Genomic DNA, 21,731 nt, shown 5'->3' on the forward strand with positions numbered 1-21,731 from the left:
TCAGTCTGGTTTGTTTTGAGTGTGTTTGTGTGTGTGTGTGTGTGTGTGTGTGTGTGTGTGTGTGTGTGTGTGTGTGTGTGTGTGTGTGTGTGTGTGTGGGTGGGTGGGTTTGTGTGTGTGTGGGTGTTATTCCTGTAACATAAAACCTCTGCTTTAGGCTCTATATACTTCCAGAGAACAAAGAAAAATATGAAATAGATTAAATTCAAACTCTCTATATTTAGTTTTGTTTATTTAACTCCCTCTCTCTATTCCGTCTGTGTTTTGTTTGTTTTTTCCCATTTTATGGAGAATGTTCCTTGTTGCCGTGACAACTGGGGCATGTGTGCTCCCAGGGTGTAAAGCCCCACCCTGCTGAAAAATGAAGTAGGGAAAAAAGTTGATGAAAAAAGGAGTCACCAGTGAGCCATCGCAGACTACAGCTAGACAACACTACCCCCAGACGCTTGAATCCTGTCTGTCTATCTGTCCTGTCTGTCTGACTATCTGTCTGTCTGACTGACTGACTGCACACGTAAGGCAACATATTTGGTTTTGTTCCCCAATACGGCTCTTTTTAAAATAAGGGAGAAAAGAGAAAACAAAACAAAAAAAAATAGCTCAATATCAATACTGATAGATATTTTTTTTTAAATAACAACAAAAAAAACTTGTTGTAAACAAATGTTGAAAAATGTCACGAGAATTTTTTTTTTTCCTTTTCTTTTTTTTTTTGTGTGGGTGGACTATCCTCAGTCGATCCCACTGTGCAAAACCCCCTTTTTTAAAGTCCCACTAACTGAGCCAACACAAAAAATTATAAAACACACACACACAAAACAAAAATAAAACAAAAAATAAAAGTTTTTTCCCTGGTCAATAAGCAAGCACAGAGAAGGAGAAAAGAGGGGAGACTTTTCCTAGCATGGCTACGTATTTTCCTGTAAGAAGGGGCCGGCTCAAATCACTCGCGTCCGCTGGCCGAGTATGAGAATTGTGGGAAGTGTGGTCTTCGTTCGTTGTCAGCCGCGTCCATTCCATCTTCATCAACTAAGGGAACAGAGAAAGAAAGAGAGAGAAAGAAACAGAAAGATGGAGAAAGAGAAACAAAGAGAGAGAGAAACAGAGAGAGAGAGAGAGAGAGAGAAAGACAAAGAGAGAGAGATAATTATTAAAAAAAAAAAATTGTTGACAAAACCCCAATCATTAAAACCAATCAAACCAAATACAAGCAATATAAACCAATTCAGTAACGTAGCAAAAAATATGCAGATCATGAACGTGAGGCAAGCACTACCACCTAATGGAATGAGTAGGAAGAAGAACACAGCGGGATGGACTTCCTGTGCAGCCTGCTTCATCACCACTGCCCTTTTATCTCTCCATCTCTGCGTCACTCTCTCTGGCACGCCAAGCCACACGGCCCCAATGAGACGAGTGCGAATGCTGGGCTACCTGGCTTATATTGCGTCTATACGCTTGTGCTGGTGCTACCTGGCTTATATTGTGTCTATACGCTTGTGCTGGTGCTACCTGGCTTATATTGTGTCTATACGCTTGTGCGGTGCCTGGAACTGCTTATGAGATTCAGGGTGAGGTGAAGACATTCAATTCAATTCAATTCAATTCATATAGTGCCAAAACAATAAAATTGTCTCAAGGAGCTTTACAGAGCCCAGTGCCCGGACCCCCTTAGAGCAAGCACATTGGCAACAGGGGCAAGGAAAAACTCCCTGTTAAGCAGGAGAACCACGGCACATAAGGGGGTACCCATCTGCTTGAGGTCGGCCGAGAGACATTAATATGTGGAGGTCAGAGGTCAGAGTGAGTATGGGAGTGTCCATGGTAGTGAGTATGGGAGTGTCCATGGCAGTGAGTATGGGAGTGAGTATGGTAGTGAGTATGGGCGTGTCCATGGTAGTGAGTATGGGAGTGTCCATGGCAGTGAGTATGGGAGTGTCCATGGCAGTGAGTATGGGAGTGTCCATGGCAGTGAGTATGGGAGTAAGTATGGGAGTGTCCATGGCAGTAAGTATGGGAGTGTCCATGGCAGGGCTGAGTCTTATCAACAGTAATAGGACGCAAACATTGGTATCAAAAGGGGACTGCATTGCAAAATTTGTAAACAAACAAGCTAAAAAGGTGCATTCCACGATCTTAATGCTATAGGGTTTATTTAGTTTTTTTCAGTGAATTTCTCCTCGCACACCTCTAGACCCAGTCTTTGTATAAAGTCCTGAATCTGGCGACGGGAACCAGAGTGGCTCGGACCGAGCCATACGCCATTCCAAACATGAACAACCCTATCCCCAGAATTTCACACTGTAACCGTTAGAAGTACTGAACCCAAGAAGCAAACGGATAAAAAAATAAAAATTAAAAAAAAAAAAACCCACTGAATCCAAGAATCAAACAGATAAAAAAAAGAACTGAATCCAAGAAGCAAACAGATAAAAAGGTGAAGGCTTACACTTCTCAGGCGGAGTGATGGTAATGGTCTGTGCTGTGAACTCCTCGTCGAAATACCGAGTGTCAGTCTCTGACGTCACCTGGGGCATGAAGGGCGGGGCCATCTGCAGGGGTGGGGGGGGGGGGGGGGGGGGGGGGGGGTGGAGAGAGGAACACGTGAAATAAAAGGCAGACGAGTTTTGCAGAGTGGAAAGGCAGCAGGAGAGAAAGGCTGGGAAAGAAAAAAAAAGATGGACAGAAAGAGAGAGAGAAAGAGAGAAAGAGACACAGCATCCAACACACAGAACTGAACACATCTGAAAGAGAGGCTTAGAAAGAGAAAATGGACACACCACCTACAGTTACACACACACTACACTATACAAGGTCGCAACACGACTGCATTAATAAACACCCTGTGTCTGATGACAAAGACACGCTGCCCATACCTTTTTGTCGTAGACGTCTTGCCAATCCAGTGTATTGAAGAAGCTATGTCTCATTATCTCCTTGGCGTCATCAGGGCCTCCGCCAAGTCTGCGGAACACAGAACCGTCAGCGGAATGTTCCAGACCGTTTCCATGGCAATGATCATGTCTTTGAAAACTACCTCCATGCAGGCACAGCACTGCTTGTGCTAGAGAAGCTTTCCTCTTTAACACCCTGTACAGGCCTGACCAGAGTGGTTATAACAGCAGAACTCTAGAAATATTTTGAACGCAAAACTGCACATTGCACCTTTAAAGGCCATATTACTTTTACACTTTTGATCCACACACACAGTTGAAGTTACAGTTAACGAAACCTCCCACTGATATAATCAGCCTGTCGGGAATGACCTCTAACCTCTTGTTGGGGTCTTTGATGAGCAGTCCGCCCAGCAGCGACTTGGCGTCGGAGGAGAGGGTTCTGGGAAACTTGATCTCCTCCATGAGGATGAGCTCGAACAGCTTCTCGTGGTCCTGGTTGTAGAAGGGCAGCCGACCACACATCATCTCGTACATGACCACGCCCAGACCCCACCAGTCCACCGCGCGGCCATAGTCATTATCCTCCAGCACCTGAGGAGAGGTAAACACACACCACACGTTATATATACACACACACACACACACACACACACACACACACACACACACACACACACACACACACACACACACACACACACACACACACACACACACACACACACACACACACACACACACACACAAATAAATGACCACACCCAGACCCCGCCTGCACACACACACACAGTCTAATGAATGATCACACCCAGACCCCGCCTGCACCTACACCTGAGTTTATACACACACACACACACACACCTAAATCCCTTCAGTGAAATGCATGTAGTAATTATCCTCTTTTCATGATGGAAAATACACACCAAAACCCCATGTGTGTGATTTCTCACAGGCCACCAAAAAAATCCACATTGAGATTATACGGACATCTTTGATACGCTGATACGCACAATATGAATCCTCGGATAACAAACTCTGTGATGCTAACTTCAAAACTGGAAAAAAAAACCTGAAAAAAACTCATTTTTTTTCTAGCACTTTGACGTTTTGGGTCAAAACATTTACACATTGCCATTGCATAATTAGCACTGTGGGTTTATGGCGTATGTAAAATATTGATGGATGCTATAATCTGATGAGTCATCATCTGCCAGTGCGTGATTGGAGGAAAAGGTTGTCCATCATCACCACCCACCTACTCATAGTGACCTCACCTGTTTCTGTGGTGACATAGAATCTAACATGCATCACCATGACTATCATCTACTACTGGCAGAGACTGGCATCTTCCTTAGTTTATATTTCTACTTAGCACTTTCACCATTTTGCTTGAGATGCATAAAAAAAATATAACCAGGAAGCGAGTGGCGTTTCAGAAACAAAACAATGTGCTTGCTGAGAGGACTTTGTGTTTCCTGAGGTAAATGTTTTAAAAAGCCCTTCAAGTTACAATATGTAATGGTTCAGATTGTTTCAAATGACCCCGAACACCCTTCCTGAACCCATCTAAAGCTTGGGCACATTCCCTTTAAAAGAGTCTAAGCCAACCTCAGTCTTTAACCAATCAACAGCTAAGAAATTAACAAAATAAAGACTCGGCCACACAATCATCAGTCATCAACGAGAGGAAGGGGGGACAGAGTATGGAGGAACTAGACGGATCTACAGAATGGGGCAGATTTAGGTAAATATGGGTCGGTTCTGGAAGGTCCTCACTATGTTCTGGCTCCAAAATGCACTCACTGCGCAAAATCTGACACATTTTGGCTCTAATTTCCTCAGGACAAGACTATGCTAACCATGCTTTCTCCAGTTGTTGCTTGCACATAAACTGGCTGTAGGCTAGGTTGCGGCCTGTGCCTTCCCTCGGGGGCCAGGTACTCAGGGGTGTAGGCCTGTGCCTTCCCTCGGGGGCCAGGTACTCAGGGGTGTAGGCCTGTGCCTTACCTCGGGGGCCAGGTACTCAGGGGCGTAGGCCTGTGCCTTACCTCGGGGGCCAGGTACTCAGGGGTGCCGCAGAAGGTCTTCATGGTTGCCGTGTCGGTGATGCCCTCCTTGCAGAGGCCGAAGTCAGTGATCTTGATGTGCCCGTCTTTGTCCAGCATCAGGTTTTCCAGCTGTGGGGGTGGAGGTCATCATCATCATCAACATTCATCACCAACATTCATCACCACATCATCACTAAGTGATTCTAAGTGGATGTTTCCCACATCCTACAGCGAAATGTAGTGGAAACAGCCCATTTTTTCTGCTCCTACCGTTTGGTTTCTAAGATCACTGATCATTTCAATTGATTACTGAATGGATGTGGAGTGAGCACTGCACACGTTTTGGTGTAGGAATACTGAGCCAATTCGTTACCTAGGATACAACGGGCCAATATTGGACCAATTCCTCAAATAGTATAGGGGACCAATTACTATAGGACTAATTCCTCAAATACTATATTGGATCAATATTAATAAATAGAGAAGAGATGTGATGCAAACAGCGGTAATCAAAAGTGCTTGTGAATCTAATGACAGAGTGAGGTTTGTCCGTAAAGAAGTGTTTGAGGCCAACTGGATGTATGGATTTGACACCTGTTCAAGACTCACCTTGAGATCGCGGTAAACAATCTTGGCAGAGTGCAAGTAGTCCAGGGCAGAGACGATCTCTGCCCCGTAGAAGCGCGTGCGGTCCTCGGAGAACACCCGTTCTCTCGACAAATGAAAAAACAGCTGCCCAAGACAAATTTAAACACACACACACACACACACACACACACACACACACACACACACACACACACACACACACACACACACACACACACACACACACACACACACACACACACACACACACACACACACACACACACACACACACAAGAAGCAGTGTGAAAGGGTTAGTTGGATCTTGGCAAACAATTTCGAAACCGTACAGCCAAAAAAAACCCAGTAAGGCCAACAGTGAACAGCGAAACATTTCATAAGTCTTATTTTTCAAAACATCTTCCTTTTAATCCCACGTTTGTTAGTTATTTTGGGGCCAAAACAATGTCAAGGGTTTGTGTGTTTACAGTGTTCTCAGGATGTAGACAATGAGAAGTAAGGAGAAACACAAAATCAATCTTACCTCACCACCGTTAACATATTCCATCACAAAACAGAGACGATCCTTTGTCTGGAAAGACCACTTGAGGGACTGCAGGACGGAAAAAAAATCTTCATGAAACTGTCAAACTGTAAGAGCTTTATACATAGATGTTCATCTTCTACGGTCATACGAATGGTATGACGCAGTGAGGGCTTCACCATTTCAGGTGGTGTTCTAGTCTGGTATTCTATCATTTCTGTACTTTGTATGTTTTTACGTTTCTGTGTCCTGTGCTTTGGCAACAGTGTTTTCATGGTCATGGCAGTAAAGCATATTTAATTGAATTAAACTGAATTGAATTGGTAACTGGAGAAGTACTTACAGTTAAAAATGGATGCCTAGTGTTTTTCAGTACTCTGCTTTCTGTAAGCGTGTGGGCCACTTCATCCTGAGAGAGGAAGAGGGAGCAAGAGTGAAAAAAAGAAAGAAAGAAAGAAAGAAAGAAAGAAAGAAAGAAAGAAAGAAAGATAGATAGATAGATAGATAGATAGATAGATAGATAGATAGATAGATAGATAGATAGATAGATAGATAGATAGATAGAAAGAAAGAAAGAAAGAAAGAAAGAAACAAAAAGACAGACAAACAGAACAACAGAAAGACAAGAGATGCAGTATGTGCATTCAGAGAATCCTTCAAAAATGGACACGATGATTCTAAAACAAAAAAAATATTTTAGTCTGCGACAGCACGAGGCAGTACAAACTCACCTTTGCAACTATGACTTCCTTTTTCAGAATCTTCATTGCATAATAGGTTCCACTGGCCTTCTCCCGCACGAGAATCACCTTCCCAAACGTGCCTTTCCCCAGCAGCTTTAGATAGTCAAAGTCATTCATTGTCTGCGGAGGAGTCGGCAACACAGACACAGACAGAGCGAGCGTCAGTAACGTCAGTAATCACACAACAAGCTTTGCTCCCATTCGGCGCACTCATCTGCTCTGGCCACTGATGAACTTTCATTATTCTAAAAGCCCTCTCGCTCGTACGCTCACTAACTGTGCAGTCGATAATGTGATGATTTCTAATCTGGTGGCAGGGGATATTCCACAGTCACAGCCACGTATGCACCTCACAGATTTCGCATCCCAATGTCATATCGGTTTATGAAGGGGGTGCATGTTTGTGTGTGCATGATTTTGTCAACCTTCTATTCTTGGTGACTAGTTTGGAGAGGAAAGCACAGGTTATGGGCCAGGCTGAAAACCCAGGAGAAGATCGTTAATGAAATGAGGCAAAGTTGTGCCTCAATTTGGGGGATTTTGTTTTGTAGAGAATATATCGTTTAAATGTTCAGACATGCACATCGCCCCATAGAGCCTCGGCCTTTCAGCAATAGGTCCAAATCCTGCTTTTCAAGGGCATAGCTTTGTCTTTCTCCTTGTCCTTTTCACACTCGTCATTCAAATGTAAAATATATTTTTTGTTGTTGTTGTTTGGACCTGGCAAACAAGAGGAGGCTATGACGTGCGCTGGACACAGTGATCGGATTTCAATTTGGACACTGGAGACCAGGAGTAAATGTATTCTCTTTAAAATCATCATCAATCATATCTTATCTAGATACCATCTGGACACCTGACGCATTTTAATGCAAGAATAGACGCATCTTAATGTCTGGTATAGATGCATCTTAATACATGGTATAGACGCATCTTAATACATGGTATAGACGCATCTTAATGCCTGGTATAGACGCATCTTAATACATGGTATAGACGCATCTTAATGCAAGAATAGACGCATCTTAATGACTGGTATAGACGCATATTAATGCCTGGTATAGACACATATTAATGCCTGGTATAGACACATATTAATGCCAGGTATAGATGCATATTAATGCCAGAATAGACGCATCTTAATGCCAGGTATAGATGCATCTTAATGCCAGGTATAAATGCATCTTAATGCCAGGTATAGATGCATCTTAATGCCAGGTATAGATGCATCTTAATGCCAGGTATAGACGCATCTTAATGCCAGAATAGACAGCCTTAATGCCAGGTATAGATGCATCTTAATGCCAGGTATAGATGCATCTTAATGCCAGAATAGACGCATCTTAATGCCAGAATAGACAGCCTTAATGCCAGGTGTATAAAGTCCCCCAAGTCATCGTCCCACCACTCATACCTTCCGTTTGTGTTGACTACTGGAGGTGTCCATCTCCTCCTCGTTGACGTTCTCGATCTGCGAGGTCGGGCTGCACAGGATCCCCTCTTCTTCCTGCTTGGCCAGCTTGTCCGCCACCATCTGGATCGCCTCGGCCCACTCGTCCCTGTCGTCACAGCAACGGGGGCCGTCAGTCAGTCATCGTAAGTGACAGGTGACAGTTTGGCTAACGGAGACAGATGGGAGGAATCTACCCCTGCTTACTCATGCGGTTACTCCGGTTACTCTCGTCGCCGCGACAGGGTACAGCAATCGTCACGGCAGCCACACATTTAATCAGTTCTATTCCAATGGCTAACAGTCCTATTCCTATGGACAAGGACTGATGATGGTACACAAGCCTTTGTGGTATCCAGCGGTTGCTTTGGATAAAAGCTGACCAAGATTCAATGTAATTGCAAATGACAATTCTCTTTTCATGTTGTCCTATTCCTAGAAACAGATTCATCTGTGACGTATGGTGAAGACTTCTAGTGTGGAATTGATGGGCCTTTGATGAATATTTAAATGCCAACAGCATATGTTGTGTTAAGGACTTATCCGTTCTTAAGGAACAATAGTGAAAAGATGTTTGGACGCCATTGGAATTGGTTTAGATCATCTTACTATAATAAGTCTGATGGGGGATTTTATGTTTGTTTGTTTTTACATGACCTGTTCAACAAACAAAATTGTTTACAGAGCCCAAGTATGAATTCAATACCTTCAGGTTGCGTCTGTGGCCTTTTCTGACTCATCGCAGCCATTACAAATACAACCACCTTACTGATCAATCTATTGACTGAATTTCACTCTGGGCAGCAACACTCCATGTGAATGTTTTATTGCATGATCTCAGAATGATGTCACCCCTCAAACCGAATGCCTCTGACTCATCTCCCATGAAGTCACATGATCCTCTGACAGTTAGATGATGTCGTCATAATGACCACAATGACCAAACAACTTTGATAGCTGATGCACTACAAGGCTGATGACGTCGGCTGTCATTTAGTATTGATGAGATGAGGTGGGCCACGCAGAGGATTCACATCTGACTATTTCAGCAAGTCCTCTGAGTCATTTCCCCTTAACTGCTAATGGCTCAGCTGGAAGAGCTTGTTGTTGTGGTCACGGTCACATGCCACCTCGTGAAATGCCTACACTTACAGTAACACTGGTCGTTCTGGTAGATGTCATTCTGGACAGATAATAAAAAACACCACAGCTCCAAAATGTAAACATATATTGCCCCAGAAGTCCCAAAACTTAATTTTGTTTTCTGTTTTGGTCATGAGTGTCACCGTTCAGTCTTACCTGTTACATCATTATTATTTTTATTATTATTAAAGTAAGGCTGATAAGCCGTTGCTAAGCACCGTTTCTACTATTACGGTTCTCTGTTTGCAAACATCCCCAACATTACACCTCCTAATGGAAACAGAAGGCCGAGGCTATTCAGTGGTGCTAAGGCCCGAGGAAAAGCTTCAGGCCCCGGTCTGAAATGGAAGAAGGCCAGTAGTGCCCCACCTTTCGTCCGGTGTGTCGACGTGGAAGGTCCTCTCGATGACTGTGGTCCATTGCAAGCAGCGGATGATGAAGGTGTTAGGCTTCGGCCTCTCAGTCTTCATCAGCTGGCACTCTGTGGAGAAAATACGAAAGGCAATAAGGAACGACACTAAAATGGCATGCATCCCCACCCACCCACCCACCCACCCACCCACCCCCACACACACACACACACACACACACACACACACACACACACACACACACACACACACACACACACACACACACACACACACACACACACACACACACACACACACACACTGTCACACTCTTTTACAAACACACGCATCTTTAGTCCATACAGGTAACAGGCAAGCGAGTCCACTCTGTCAGGGCAGAGCGTGGCATCTTGAATTGCGGCGCAAAACCGTTACCACAACTGCACACACACACACACCACAAAAAGCCTTCACACCTTTGGAACCCGCAACATGTGACACACACACACACACACACTAGTGGTCTCAAAAGCCCCCCCCCCCCTCCCCCCCAGCCATCATGAGATTCAGTGACATTCTCCGAGCGAACAGAAGGAGGTCTAGCATAATTGCACTTCAGGCCATAACTGGCTAGCATCTGCGCTACTCAAAAGACTACTCTTAGGGCCCACTTCAGGTAATTGCGCCGCGCAACCACCTGCACGCTAAAGTAATGAAGGCCCTTCATCAGCACTTAGCGTGCGCCTTATCCTCGCATGACGCAAACGAAAGAAGTGGCAAGAGTGAGTCCTGATTCCGAGAAAGTTTTCATACGCACCGAGATGCAGTGTGTTACTTTTTTTTTGTGCGACACAAAAGAAAACACTCACACTCGTTTCCTCGCCTGGCAGTGCAAGGCGGTCAGCACTTAGTTCATCGCTTTGATCGCCCAGCGGGCAAGAACACCAATGGCAAGTATACCTTATCTTTAGCGCCAGTCTCTTACGTTAATGGGTTTCATGCGATGCCATGTAGCAAGGGGAACGTCATACTGATGAGCTCAGGTGACCTTTCTGCTAAAGCGGACGGCGGCGGGCTAACGTTATTATCGAAAGGTAACTCTGTTTAGTTGGCTTCGTTTAAAGTCAGAGGTAAGCAGGTGCTGCGTGATTAAACTGAAATTGTTAAATGGAAATGTCAAAATGGCAGCCGCCGGTCCACACTCACTTGCCACAGAGAAGTTGTTGAGCGGGTACGCCAGGTCCATGTCCTGCGGCTTCTCCTTGTAGCCGATGAAGGAGCCATCCGTCTTGAGCAGGAAGTACCGCGGTCGCCAGTTCTTAATGTATTCTCCTAGGGAGGGAGGGAGAGAGAGAGAGAGAGAGAGAGAGAGAGAGAGAGAAACACGTTTGAGCCAGAATGGCTGCTGACCCAAACCAACACAAAGTGCAGCTGATACACACAAGCATGCATGCAAGCAGGCAAACAACTACAGACAACAGGATGCTAGAAACATAACGTAAGCAAACCACATAAATTTTTTTCTGGATCACACACACACACGATTATAGTACTTCCCACGTTTCATACGCCATCACTAACAAATTCACAGTTCCACGTCCTCACTGACTTACTCTCACTAACACACCTACAAATCTATAAAGCCTGTCCATTATATGGCGTCTAATCACCATTCATTCGTATATTTACATAGTATTCTACCCTCCAACACAGAGACATACACGGGGCATGCAATGAGACAACCCATGTTCAACATGCAATCTATGTCATGTTCAATACATTCACATATTCATTTGTGAACTCACACAAATTATTTTCTCTCGGTCAAATAAGACTCTCTCTCTCTTCTCTCACACACACACACACACACACACACACACACACACACACACACACACACACACACACACACACACACACACACACACACACACACACACACACACACACACACACACACACACACACACACAGAATAAGAGCCACACAGCATGACAATCCCATTCAATCACTCTTCAACAATCACGTTCACAATGAAGCCACAGTTCATTTCCTTTCTCCCCACTCTCTGTTATCCAGTCCCAGTCCCAGTCCCAGTCCATTTACAGTAGGTTAGGCCCCAGAACCACTCACCTCTCTTCTGGACCCAGCCCTCCTTCACCACCACGTTCGGGTCGTTCATGGCGGCTCGCGGGTCGGTGCTGAACCCGGTGCTCCCTCTCCAGCAGTGTCCACACTGACCACTCTAGACCTCTCTCTTTTTTCTTTCTCTCCTTTTCTGCCTCTTTTTCTCCTTTCTGCTTCTTCCTCTTCCTCTCCTTCTTCTAGAAAGCACACACACACAGTGTATGACCTACCTGTCTGTGCCTTAGCTGCTGCTGTTGTTGTTGTTTGCTACCTGCAGCAATGTGGCTGGTCTCTCCTTCTCTTTCTCCTCCTCTTTGTACCACTCCTTCACTTCCTCTCTCACTCCTGCTTTGATATCACTTAGCACTGAACCCCTCCCTCTCTCTCTCTCTCTCTCTCTCTTTCTTTCTTTCTCTCTCTCTCTCTCACTCTCTCTTTCTCTCCCTCTCTTACTCACTCTCCCTCCCTCCCTCCCACCTCCCTTTCTCTTTCTCTTTCTCTCTCTCTCTCGCTCTCTCTCTTTCTCTTTCTCTCTCTCTCTTTCTCTCTCTCTCTCTCTCTTTCGCTCTCCCTCCCTCTCTCTCTCTCTCTCTCTCTTTACCCCCCTGTCACACTCCAGTGGTGACTCAGCCTGGAAGGAAGTAAACAGTGAAGAGAAAAAAGTTAAAATAATAATATAAATGAGCAATACCCCTCTCCTTCTCCACTCTCTCTCTGCCATTACCTCCCCTCCCTCCCTCCCTCCCTCCCTCCCTCCCTCGTGTTCCTTGCGAACACTTACGTGAGGAATAAAGTCATTGTTAAGGCCAAGGGCACGTTTCCCGTCCCTCCCAGCTCCAAAGGCGTTAAATCACCCCCTTTCCTCTCGGAGCAAGCAAGACTCTGGCCCCCTGTGTAAAGGCTGCCACTCTGGGCCCTTGTAGTTTATCAAAACACACACACACACACACACACACCTATGTACCTGGTGTCAGAGGCAGGCGCAAGCATGATGTGACAGTTGAGACAGAATCTTAAAACACCTGACAGATTATTTGATCAACATCCATAACTCTAGGAGTGATCATGTGGGCTACAGAACAGGTATTGACAAGAAATGAAAGTTGACTCCTTTAAGCAAAAGGGACTCGCTGTGTGTGCAAGGATAAAGGCTTTTTATTTGAACGTTTAAGTCTATCTTTGAGGCAGATCCCGTGACTGGGAATAACGGTTTGTTAGCATGAATGAAACTTAACTATTCGCCAACACATATCGGGATAGCCCGAGGAAGAGGACACTCTCAAATGCCAAATATCGCCTGATAAGATGCAGACTTCCAAACACGACATTGCACAGTCATACTTGGCCAGTCTCTTCTTCGTGTGTGGCTTTATTGTCTTGCATTTTCTTACGGTATAATACAACCAACGTCTCTGTGTGTCCTGTGCGCCTTCGTTTATTTCGACACAAACAAAATGTGCGTCCTGTCTCTTTTTAAGTGAAGCCACTTTATTAGAACGTTCAGGAATTCTCAAACGACAATTCCGTCAATTCACAGTGCCACACGAATGTAAATATGACTGCTATGAAAACCAACCAACCAAACAAACACCTCCACCAGATGACAACAAAAACAATGGCTGACACTACAACGGGCATTCCAACGGTGGGCTTCTCTGCAAAGCCCGTCATTAACGCCACCGCGATGTACAATCAGCGGATTTGCCAGCAATTAATAAGACGACACACTTAGGCCGCCACGCAATAAACAAACAATAACACAGCGGCTTTTGTTCCAAGGGCGTGCGGTGTCTTTTGGGCTACAGTTATATAATAGACCGACAGCGCGATTACCGTTACATCCGAAAATGCCTACAAGCGTGACTAGCTAGCATGCGGCTATTTAGCTACTAAAATGCCATTTTGAATGCAATTAATGATACAACATCAGTGTTGTGATATTAAAACGGCTCATTGGATGGCGGGACCTCTCATTTTATATCTGGCAATAAGCGATGTCGTCTGATGTACGTGATGAACACATATTTTTCACATCAATAACATAAAAATGGAGGCATTCCGTCTGTTACTAACCTTAAAAATCGGTCTAAATGTAGCCTACCACAAGAAAGGCAAATCGAGAAAAAGAAATATTAGGCCCGTAGGCTTGGCCGCGGCCTCCAACCAAAGAGATAACCGTTAGCGTGCTAGCATCATCTTTGCCCAAGCCTTGTGGTTGCAGCATCTAACTGTCCACCCTGCCTCGCATCCAAACTTGCAGATGTGCATTCTTCGTGTGCTAACAGGGGAGCTAGCTGTAACAGTACCAGCGTTAGCTAGGGTGAGTTACTGTGAGCGGAAACAGGCCCCGAGTCAATTACAAAAACAGATCAACCTCTTGTTAGCATCTTTGTACCATCTCTTTGGTTACACCCCATTCTAGACTCTCCCCCCACCCAAAACAGTATTAGCCATGGTGCATTACCTGTAGGGAAAACGGGCTAGGGGGATTCGCTGGGTGTCTCCCTTCGCAGTCCTTGTATGCTTGCTTCTCCCACCACCAGCAGCTCAGATGGGAGGCAGGAGAGATTTTGGGAAGCCCCGTTACGGGCAGAACGATGAGGAGGACAGCGATGTTGCCATTGCTGCTGACACTGCCGGCGAAATCGGGTGACCCTGGAAATACGGCTAACAACGAAGATGGGGAGAAGAGGAGACGGCGGCTGCCTCCGTCACTGGCCTGCCACAGCCGCTACTGCTGGCATTGAGGAAACGTTATGACGTCACGTAAGGCAGATTTCGGACCACTTCCCTCTCTTCCTGGCTTTGTCACTCGCCGGCCTTTTGTTACTGGGTGCTTCGGCTACTTTGGATTTTATGTCTAACTGAAAATAAAACAAAGAAACTGATTGACTATGAGTTATAAACTACATGTTTTTAGACCCCTATGTCATGTCATTACTTTTTTTGTTTTGTCTGAGTAGCTTGTACAAGATCCTATGGTAAGACTTATTTGGGAAGAGGGGGGTGTGCTTTGTCTCACAAAAGCATCACTAATCCAACCTCTTAAATAAGTCAAAAACAAAAACGTGAAAAGAGGCAGGCTCGCTATGATTGTTAAAACTAACTTGCAAGCAATATCAAATGTTGATACCGTCATGATAAGTCATTTTTATTGCAGTGATTTATTTCCGAATGCGCGTTTTGATTGAGGACATAACACGAGGGCTGATTGTGAAGTGTCTCCCCCTAGTGTTGTTTTGGGATAAATAACCACAAAATAATGTTATTTATACTGAAAAGACATAACATTTATATCCACAACAGATTCGATTGTCCAATTGGTTTTGCCTACCTAATAAATAGTTTTCATACCAACACATTATGTAATCAACTATTACAGCCTGGGCTTAATGTTAAGGGCAATGTTGCATGTCAAAACTGTGGGCCACAAAAGGAAGCAATTGACATAAAACAACACAGGCCCATCCCTGCAGAGGTTTAAATTTGCACACAGCTTTGATAAGCTCAGAGTCAACGTCGCCCTGGCGTGTTTTAGGAAGTGATCTGGTATCCTGCTGTGTGCTCGTCTCTATGATAGCATGTTGAAAACGGCCCGGGTCGGGTTTCTGTTCCCCGGTAACGGAAGCAAAGGGATACCCTGTGGAAAGAAACAGAGAGCAACGAGACGTAACCTGTCCACCTGGCGCTGCCCGCCATCTCGGACATCTTGAGCCAAACAGGGGAGAAAAGAAAACCACTTTAAACGTGTATTTTGTGTGTTTTTATTATGTGTATTTTTGTGGTCAAATTGAAAACATTACACATCTGAAGTGAGTGAGGTGATATTGTGAATATCCCTGCACATTATCTTCATCTAGACCTCAACCTTTGCTGGCAGTCCATCATCTCTGACCTCTTCAGCCCAAGGAAAGGTAAGGGGAAAATCAGTTTAAAGGTGTGTTTTGTGCAACTGCTTTTTGGCAAGCCGTTTTGAGCCTTTTTAGAATTACCCTACGGGCCTATTGTGGAATACTTCAGATAAGTAATAGAATGAAGCCACCAAGATGTGTTGTGGTTAGTGGTCCTGACCATAGACATTAATATACATGTCTATGGTCCTGACTCCTGACTTGATTAGCTAAGCTTGCTGTGGCTAGCTCTTTACCTGCACTTACAGCAGTTACATTCCTGCACTTTTTTTCAATTTCTTATGTAAAATAGTATTTATTGTTTCACTAGGTCTCTATTGCTCGTAGCTTGATTGTTCTTTCCCTTGTACGTCGCTTTGGATAAAAGTGTCTGCTAAAAAAAAAAAACTAAATGGCTAGCTGTTCCCTTTAGGATGTCTGGATCCGGAGCAGCCTTGCGTCTCCATGAGTTTAGGGACAGGCTGGACAGTAAAGAGTTGCAGCAGCTGGCCAAGAGGGCAGTGAGGTAAGTCAACATGCTAAAGAACTAACAAGGTTATTTCTTGTAGTTTGTGCGCCTGTGAATGCCGGTGGAAAGCTGATTCATGACAGCTTGTATGAAGAAATAATCTCCACCCTATGCTCTCAGTATATACTGCCTCAGAAGTACATTTAGGTAAAACTGTGTGTGTGTGTGTGTGTGTGTGTGTGTTGTGTGTGTGTGTGTGTGTGTGCGTGTGTTGTGTGTGTGTGTCTTGGGGAAGGAACTCAGTAGCTTTGCAAATAATTGACACATATTAGTGATTTTACATACGTCTACATACAACCTATAATCTGTGTCTGTATGATCCTAGGGTGAGGTTTGCCTCCCTGGAGTACCCCACTGAAACCAATGCTGAGGGTGAGAAAGATCAGTACCAGCGAAGCTTTGACCTGCAGGCCTGTCAGGCTCTGGCAGTTGCTCACGGCAACGGCATGACGCCATCCACCAACCTCACATCCTATCAGGACCACTTTGGCACATGGTCAGGTCTCTATGGTCAGTGGCTCAATAGTCACTAATTTAACAGACACCCAGTTTGGCACATGGTCAGGTCTCTATTTATCCAAAGCGACCCATACGGAAAAAAAGTCTGTAAAATTCACAAAGTTAGCTAGCACTTTGCTGTGCCAGACGAGCTACAGGAAGGAGATCTTCATGTGAAACATGTCTCAGATTTTTGTCTCAGTGGGTTTCCGCATTTCTGTTTCAAAGAGCTGTCTCCAGACTGTGTCCGCACTCCGTGAAGCGTTGAAGTCGTAGCGGTCCCTGTGTGTACAACATGGCATCAGAAATAAAAACTAAAAGAGTGAAGCCTAAGCCAGCATGTCCAAAACTTAAAGAATAAGCTAGACAATAATAGTACATTCTAGATAAAACACACTGAAATAGTGGAATATCTATGGTGTGTATTGAAATGGACATCTTCTAACTTGCTGAATAACCCTCAAGCTTTCTTAAAGCTGAGCTTGTCAGTACAATACAGACAGTGTCCTTATTCCACTGGGGCATATCTTGAATGTTTTGTTTCCTAATAACTCGAACAGAGTAGAGTGCATTAGCTGTGCTCAGGCTGAAAATAGCATTTCCAGGCTATTTTTAGCCTCCTTCGACTGTTGTCTCAACACCTTGACTGTGATATCTAATAAGCTCTGATCTGGTACAGCCTAGATTGTAAGAGAGAAATAGGAAGTGGGCTTGCATGTAGGCCATGTCCTGGCTGATAAGCAACACTTTTTATTATTAGATAAAAATAGAGCAAAACAATAATCACTACATTAGACATAAGCATGAAAACAAAATCTGTAAAACAATATTAAGTATCATATGAAAGTAAAACCAATTATTACTAAAACAACAACAAGAATAATAGCAACAACAATAATAACAGTACCAAATACCAAAGCTGTGATTAAACCATAACTGGAAACATCTATACTATAAAACTATATACCTTTTCTTATTGTACAGTGTCCTGTCTCCATAGCCCCCGCTGAGACCAAGTACACCCTGCGCTCACACCCCGAACCCCTGCAGGCCACTGAACGGAGAGCGACAACCACCACACCCCATTCCAGAATGATCTTCCACTGAATTTTACTTCCTGCTAGATCGACCTGACTTGACTGACGTCTTTGATAGCCAGATAACTTTGATTTATATTTTTGGCTACATGTACTTAAACACTGTTTTATCTCACCTCATAGTTGACTAAGGCTTGTAAGCATTTCAAACTCAAACACTGAAGTGGAGTGGGTGCTTTCGTCCCAGGAAACTCATGACACAACATCAAGTGTCTTCTTGCCGGTCATCTAGACAGGTTGGATATGGGAGGAAGAGTGTACTGATGAATGTAACCAATCATTGTAAATGTTCTCAGATGGTTAATGGGCCAAAACCACTTAAGAAGGCATTGAAGTAATGCATTTTTACATTAACCAGAGGTCTGTCATCACTGCTATTTAAATAAAATCTTCAGAAGAAAGTATGTCAAACATTCATTTTTTTCAAAACTTCTTTATCCATACCTATTCAAAAACATACAGTATATGTGTCAGTTTGTATCTGTATCTGTCTCCGGATTAAAATATTAAACATTTCTTAAATGCACACTGTTTCATAAATGTGAAAAGAGTTGTTCTTGTACTGATACATTATGATAACATGGTCTTGTAGCACACCACTGTTGAAAATTGAGGCACCATCGTTACTTTTTAATTTTTTTCCATTTTTCACTTTTTTCATTGTTACTTTTTAACTTTTTTTGTTACTTTGATCATTGTTTTTTTCTGCCATCTGTAGTCTGACAGCGACTCAAACGAGGATTTACTGAAACTAAAAAAGACCCACTGCATTGTCTTGGTGTAGTGTTTATTTTATGATCATGTGAAAGCTCTGTGTTTTTTCCATGAACTTGCAAGAACAACTGGGATGATGCTGTCATTCAGTAGGATGAATTTGCATTGTTAAACTCACTATAAATTGCTTTTAGAGGCAGAGGGGTTTGCATTATCAATGTAGGTTGTATGGGGGCGTGTCATAACACCATGTTGATGTCTTAGGTGGAGACATATAACACCAAACATAGCCTGTCTTTGTTGTCAAACAGTATAGTGTGTGTGTGTGTGTGTGTGTGTGTGTGTGTGTGTGTGTGTGTGTGTGTGTGTGTGTGTGTGTTCAGAGTATGACCTCTGCCTGTGTGTGTGTGTGTGTGTGTGTGTGTGTGTGTGTGTGTGCTAGAGTATGACCTCTGCCTGTGTGTGTGTGTGTGTGCTAGAGTATGACCTCTGCCTGTGTGTGTGTATGTGTGTGTGTGTGTGTGTGTGTGTGTGTGTGTGTGTGTGTGTGTGTGTGTGTGTTCAGAGTATGACCTCTGCCTTAATACCGGCCTCTCAGCCACCATGATTCACTGAACTGGGACAAATGAGGCTTTTATTTGAGCAATTTCACAAAACAAAGTAAGGTATGGTGTTGCACAACCATTTAGACAGAAGGGAGGTTACCTGCCTAGTTTCAGACGTATCAGGTGATAGTCTCATTGTGATACATAACAGATTTCGTCATTCTAAAAACAAAACAAAAGAATACTAAAAAAAACAAGAAAAAAATTATCAAGTAAGTAAATGTATATCTGTTTTAGACAGCTGTGTGCGTCTGTAAGATCACTGATGCTGTTACCTGATCTCAACCCAAATATCTCTATAGCTACATCTCAATCTCTCTACATAACAACCTCCCTACCCCCAAACCCACACATACCTATGAAGATGGCTAAAATAAGACAAAACTAAAAACATATTGTATTATGTTGCATAATGTAAATTATATCAATCTACCTTCTCACACAAACTGATGTCACATGCAGCATTTGAACTGCAATTCAGTCTTCTTAAGTTCATCTTCAGAGTCTTTAGTGTCAGACATTTTTTGGGGGGGTTTTCTAGCCATTGTCTGGACAGGACAGTGGAGGGAGACAATAGGTGAGGAGGACAGAGAAGGGCTCTGGGCTCCTGTGGTCTCCGAGGCCACGGGTGGAAAAAAGACTGCTAATATCACACTGCTTTTGAGCGCGCAGATGGCAATAAAATGGGACTCTTCCAGGCTTTAAGACTGGCCCATGAATTTTAATCACAACTCCCAAAGGAACAATCCCAACTTAGATAATTACATATTAAAAAAAAGTATGTGCTTACATACACTTTGTGCACTACACAGGTTTAGGTATGTATTTGGCATAAATAACATAACAGAAGTACAACATATGTATGCACATTCAAACTGCATGGCATTATTAACTACTTTCTGGAATACAATGTAGGATGCTTCACCAAAAGACACTTTACCATACGGAAATATTACGTGGTGTAAGCTATAGTTAAACTGGGCTCTGCGTGACAACATGGTTGACCTGTCACCTTGAGTAAGTATAATGGGCTTAAGGTGGGACCCTGCTGCAGGTGGAGCTGCTCCCCGGAGTCTCGACAAACACCAACTGTTTCCACTCACCGCTCAGATCAAACAGGGAGCGAGTGACGCTGAGTCGTCAAATACACACGGAGATCCAAGGGGTAAATATGTGGGCCTCACATACAAATAGACGGCTCGCCGTGGACATTACGCCACAACGTCTTTACCTACGAAACAATAAATCGATACTCTTGTCACCCAACATCCTGGTCACAATCCATCATCCACTAGCAAAGCTGGAAAATGAATGGCTGTGTGTTTATCCTGAAAAGCCTTTCAACAGAATACGTATGGTACTGAGAATGTCCCAGGTCATCATCCATCCATCATCAAGGTTGGAGAGGGATCAACAAGCCAGGGGTTATGTCATACTCAGCTTCTCCCCTACAAAAGCTAGCGCGTGCCAGCACCAGGCACATGTAGAGTCCAGGTAGAGACTCAAGGAAGGTCCTGCACTGACAACAAAGTAAGTCTACTGCCTCGGTAGAACAATTCAGGCTCTTATATTTGAGTATACTGCATTTGATTCAGTCTCTTCTATTTGAGTATACTGCATTTGATTCAGTCTCTTATATTTGAGTATACTGCATTTGGTTCCGTCTCTTCTATATGAGTATACTACATGTAGTTCAGTCTCTTCTGTTTGAGTATACTGCATTTGATTCAGTCTTTTATATTTGAGTATACTGCATTTGGTTCCGTCTCTTCTATATGAGTATACTACATTTAGTTCAGTCTCTTCAATTTGAGTATACTGCATTTGGTCATGCTTACTTTATTGTTTTCTTTGGCATTGTTTGATTATATTTGTATTAATCATTTTTTCAGATTGTAACAAATATATACTGAAATAGTAAAAAAAAAATACTGGTATTAACTGGTTGGACACTTTTAATTGAAAATTGTAGACATTGTAGACTGTTTTATGTTTCTAGAACTGCGATCACAACTGGCACTTTGGCACTTTTTAAGACTAACTGGATGAAAAGTCATTGAAAAGTCTTAATTTGAATGCTTGTTTGCATCATGTTATATCTCTTTGTGTTGCCACAGCTTTGGGTAAAAAGATGCATCCTAAAGCTCATTCGATCGACCTGAGAGTTTTGTTGCATTGTTCGTAAAAGGTCACCTCTGTACATGTTCTAATCTTCAATGATGATGACGTAATCTCTGCTTCACCGTTTGTTTAAATAATCCCCAGAGTTTCTCACGTTTCCTAGTGTTTTTTGTTATTTCTTTTTGAACACCACTGTGGACATTATAAGGCTGTTCAATGTTTGTTTGCAGGTTCCATCCCCCCGCAGCTAAGGAAAACGCCATAGAGAATAAAGAGGTCAACTTGAGTCGAGTTAAACCTTAATCGCTTCAAACTTTTGTCACCCTCGTCTCCTAAGGCCCCTTAATTTCGTGTACTGAACGTTCCTCAAAATTAAAGTCTCAA

The 21,731-nt window shown here is 43.5% G+C and overlaps 1 protein-coding gene across 1 annotated transcript; it reads right to left on the reverse strand.

The window, feature by feature from the left end:
* Window positions 1-267: 267 nt before the first annotated feature.
* akt3b (v-akt murine thymoma viral oncogene homolog 3b) lies at window positions 268-14,698 on the reverse strand. Its single transcript, XM_031561898.2, has 14 exons — window positions 14,358-14,698; window positions 11,900-12,090; window positions 10,973-11,098; window positions 9,783-9,894; window positions 8,235-8,379; window positions 6,809-6,940; window positions 6,421-6,486; window positions 6,078-6,146; window positions 5,555-5,677; window positions 4,946-5,074; window positions 3,274-3,488; window positions 2,877-2,964; window positions 2,450-2,552; window positions 268-1,029 (listed from the first exon to the last, which is right to left on the reverse strand). Exons 2-14 carry the CDS (start codon window positions 11,946-11,948, stop codon window positions 944-946), a joined length of 1,443 nt encoding a protein of 480 aa, XP_031417758.1. The 5' UTR covers window positions 11,949-12,090; window positions 14,358-14,698; the 3' UTR covers window positions 268-943.
* Window positions 14,699-21,731: the final 7,033 nt, after the last annotated feature.

This window comes from Clupea harengus, chromosome 24 (genome assembly GCF_900700415.2).
Source record: "Clupea harengus chromosome 24, Ch_v2.0.2, whole genome shotgun sequence".
Classification (NCBI taxonomy): Eukaryota; Metazoa; Chordata; class Actinopteri; order Clupeiformes; family Clupeidae; genus Clupea; species Clupea harengus.

Excerpts from the sequence above, each read along its gene's own strand:
- akt3b (XM_031561898.2), bottom strand. The coding sequence starts at position 11,948 with ATGAACGACCCGAACGTGGTGGTGAAGGAGGGCTGGGTCCAGAAGAGA. Across the intron at positions 9,895-10,972 it reads CAACAACTTCTCTGTGGCAA|AGTGCCAGCTGATGAAGACT; the intron begins GTGAGTGTGGAC and ends TTTTCTCCACAG. Across the intron at positions 5,075-5,554 it reads TTGTTTACCGCGATCTCAAG|CTGGAAAACCTGATGCTGGA; the intron begins GTGAGTCTTGAA and ends CCACCCCCACAG.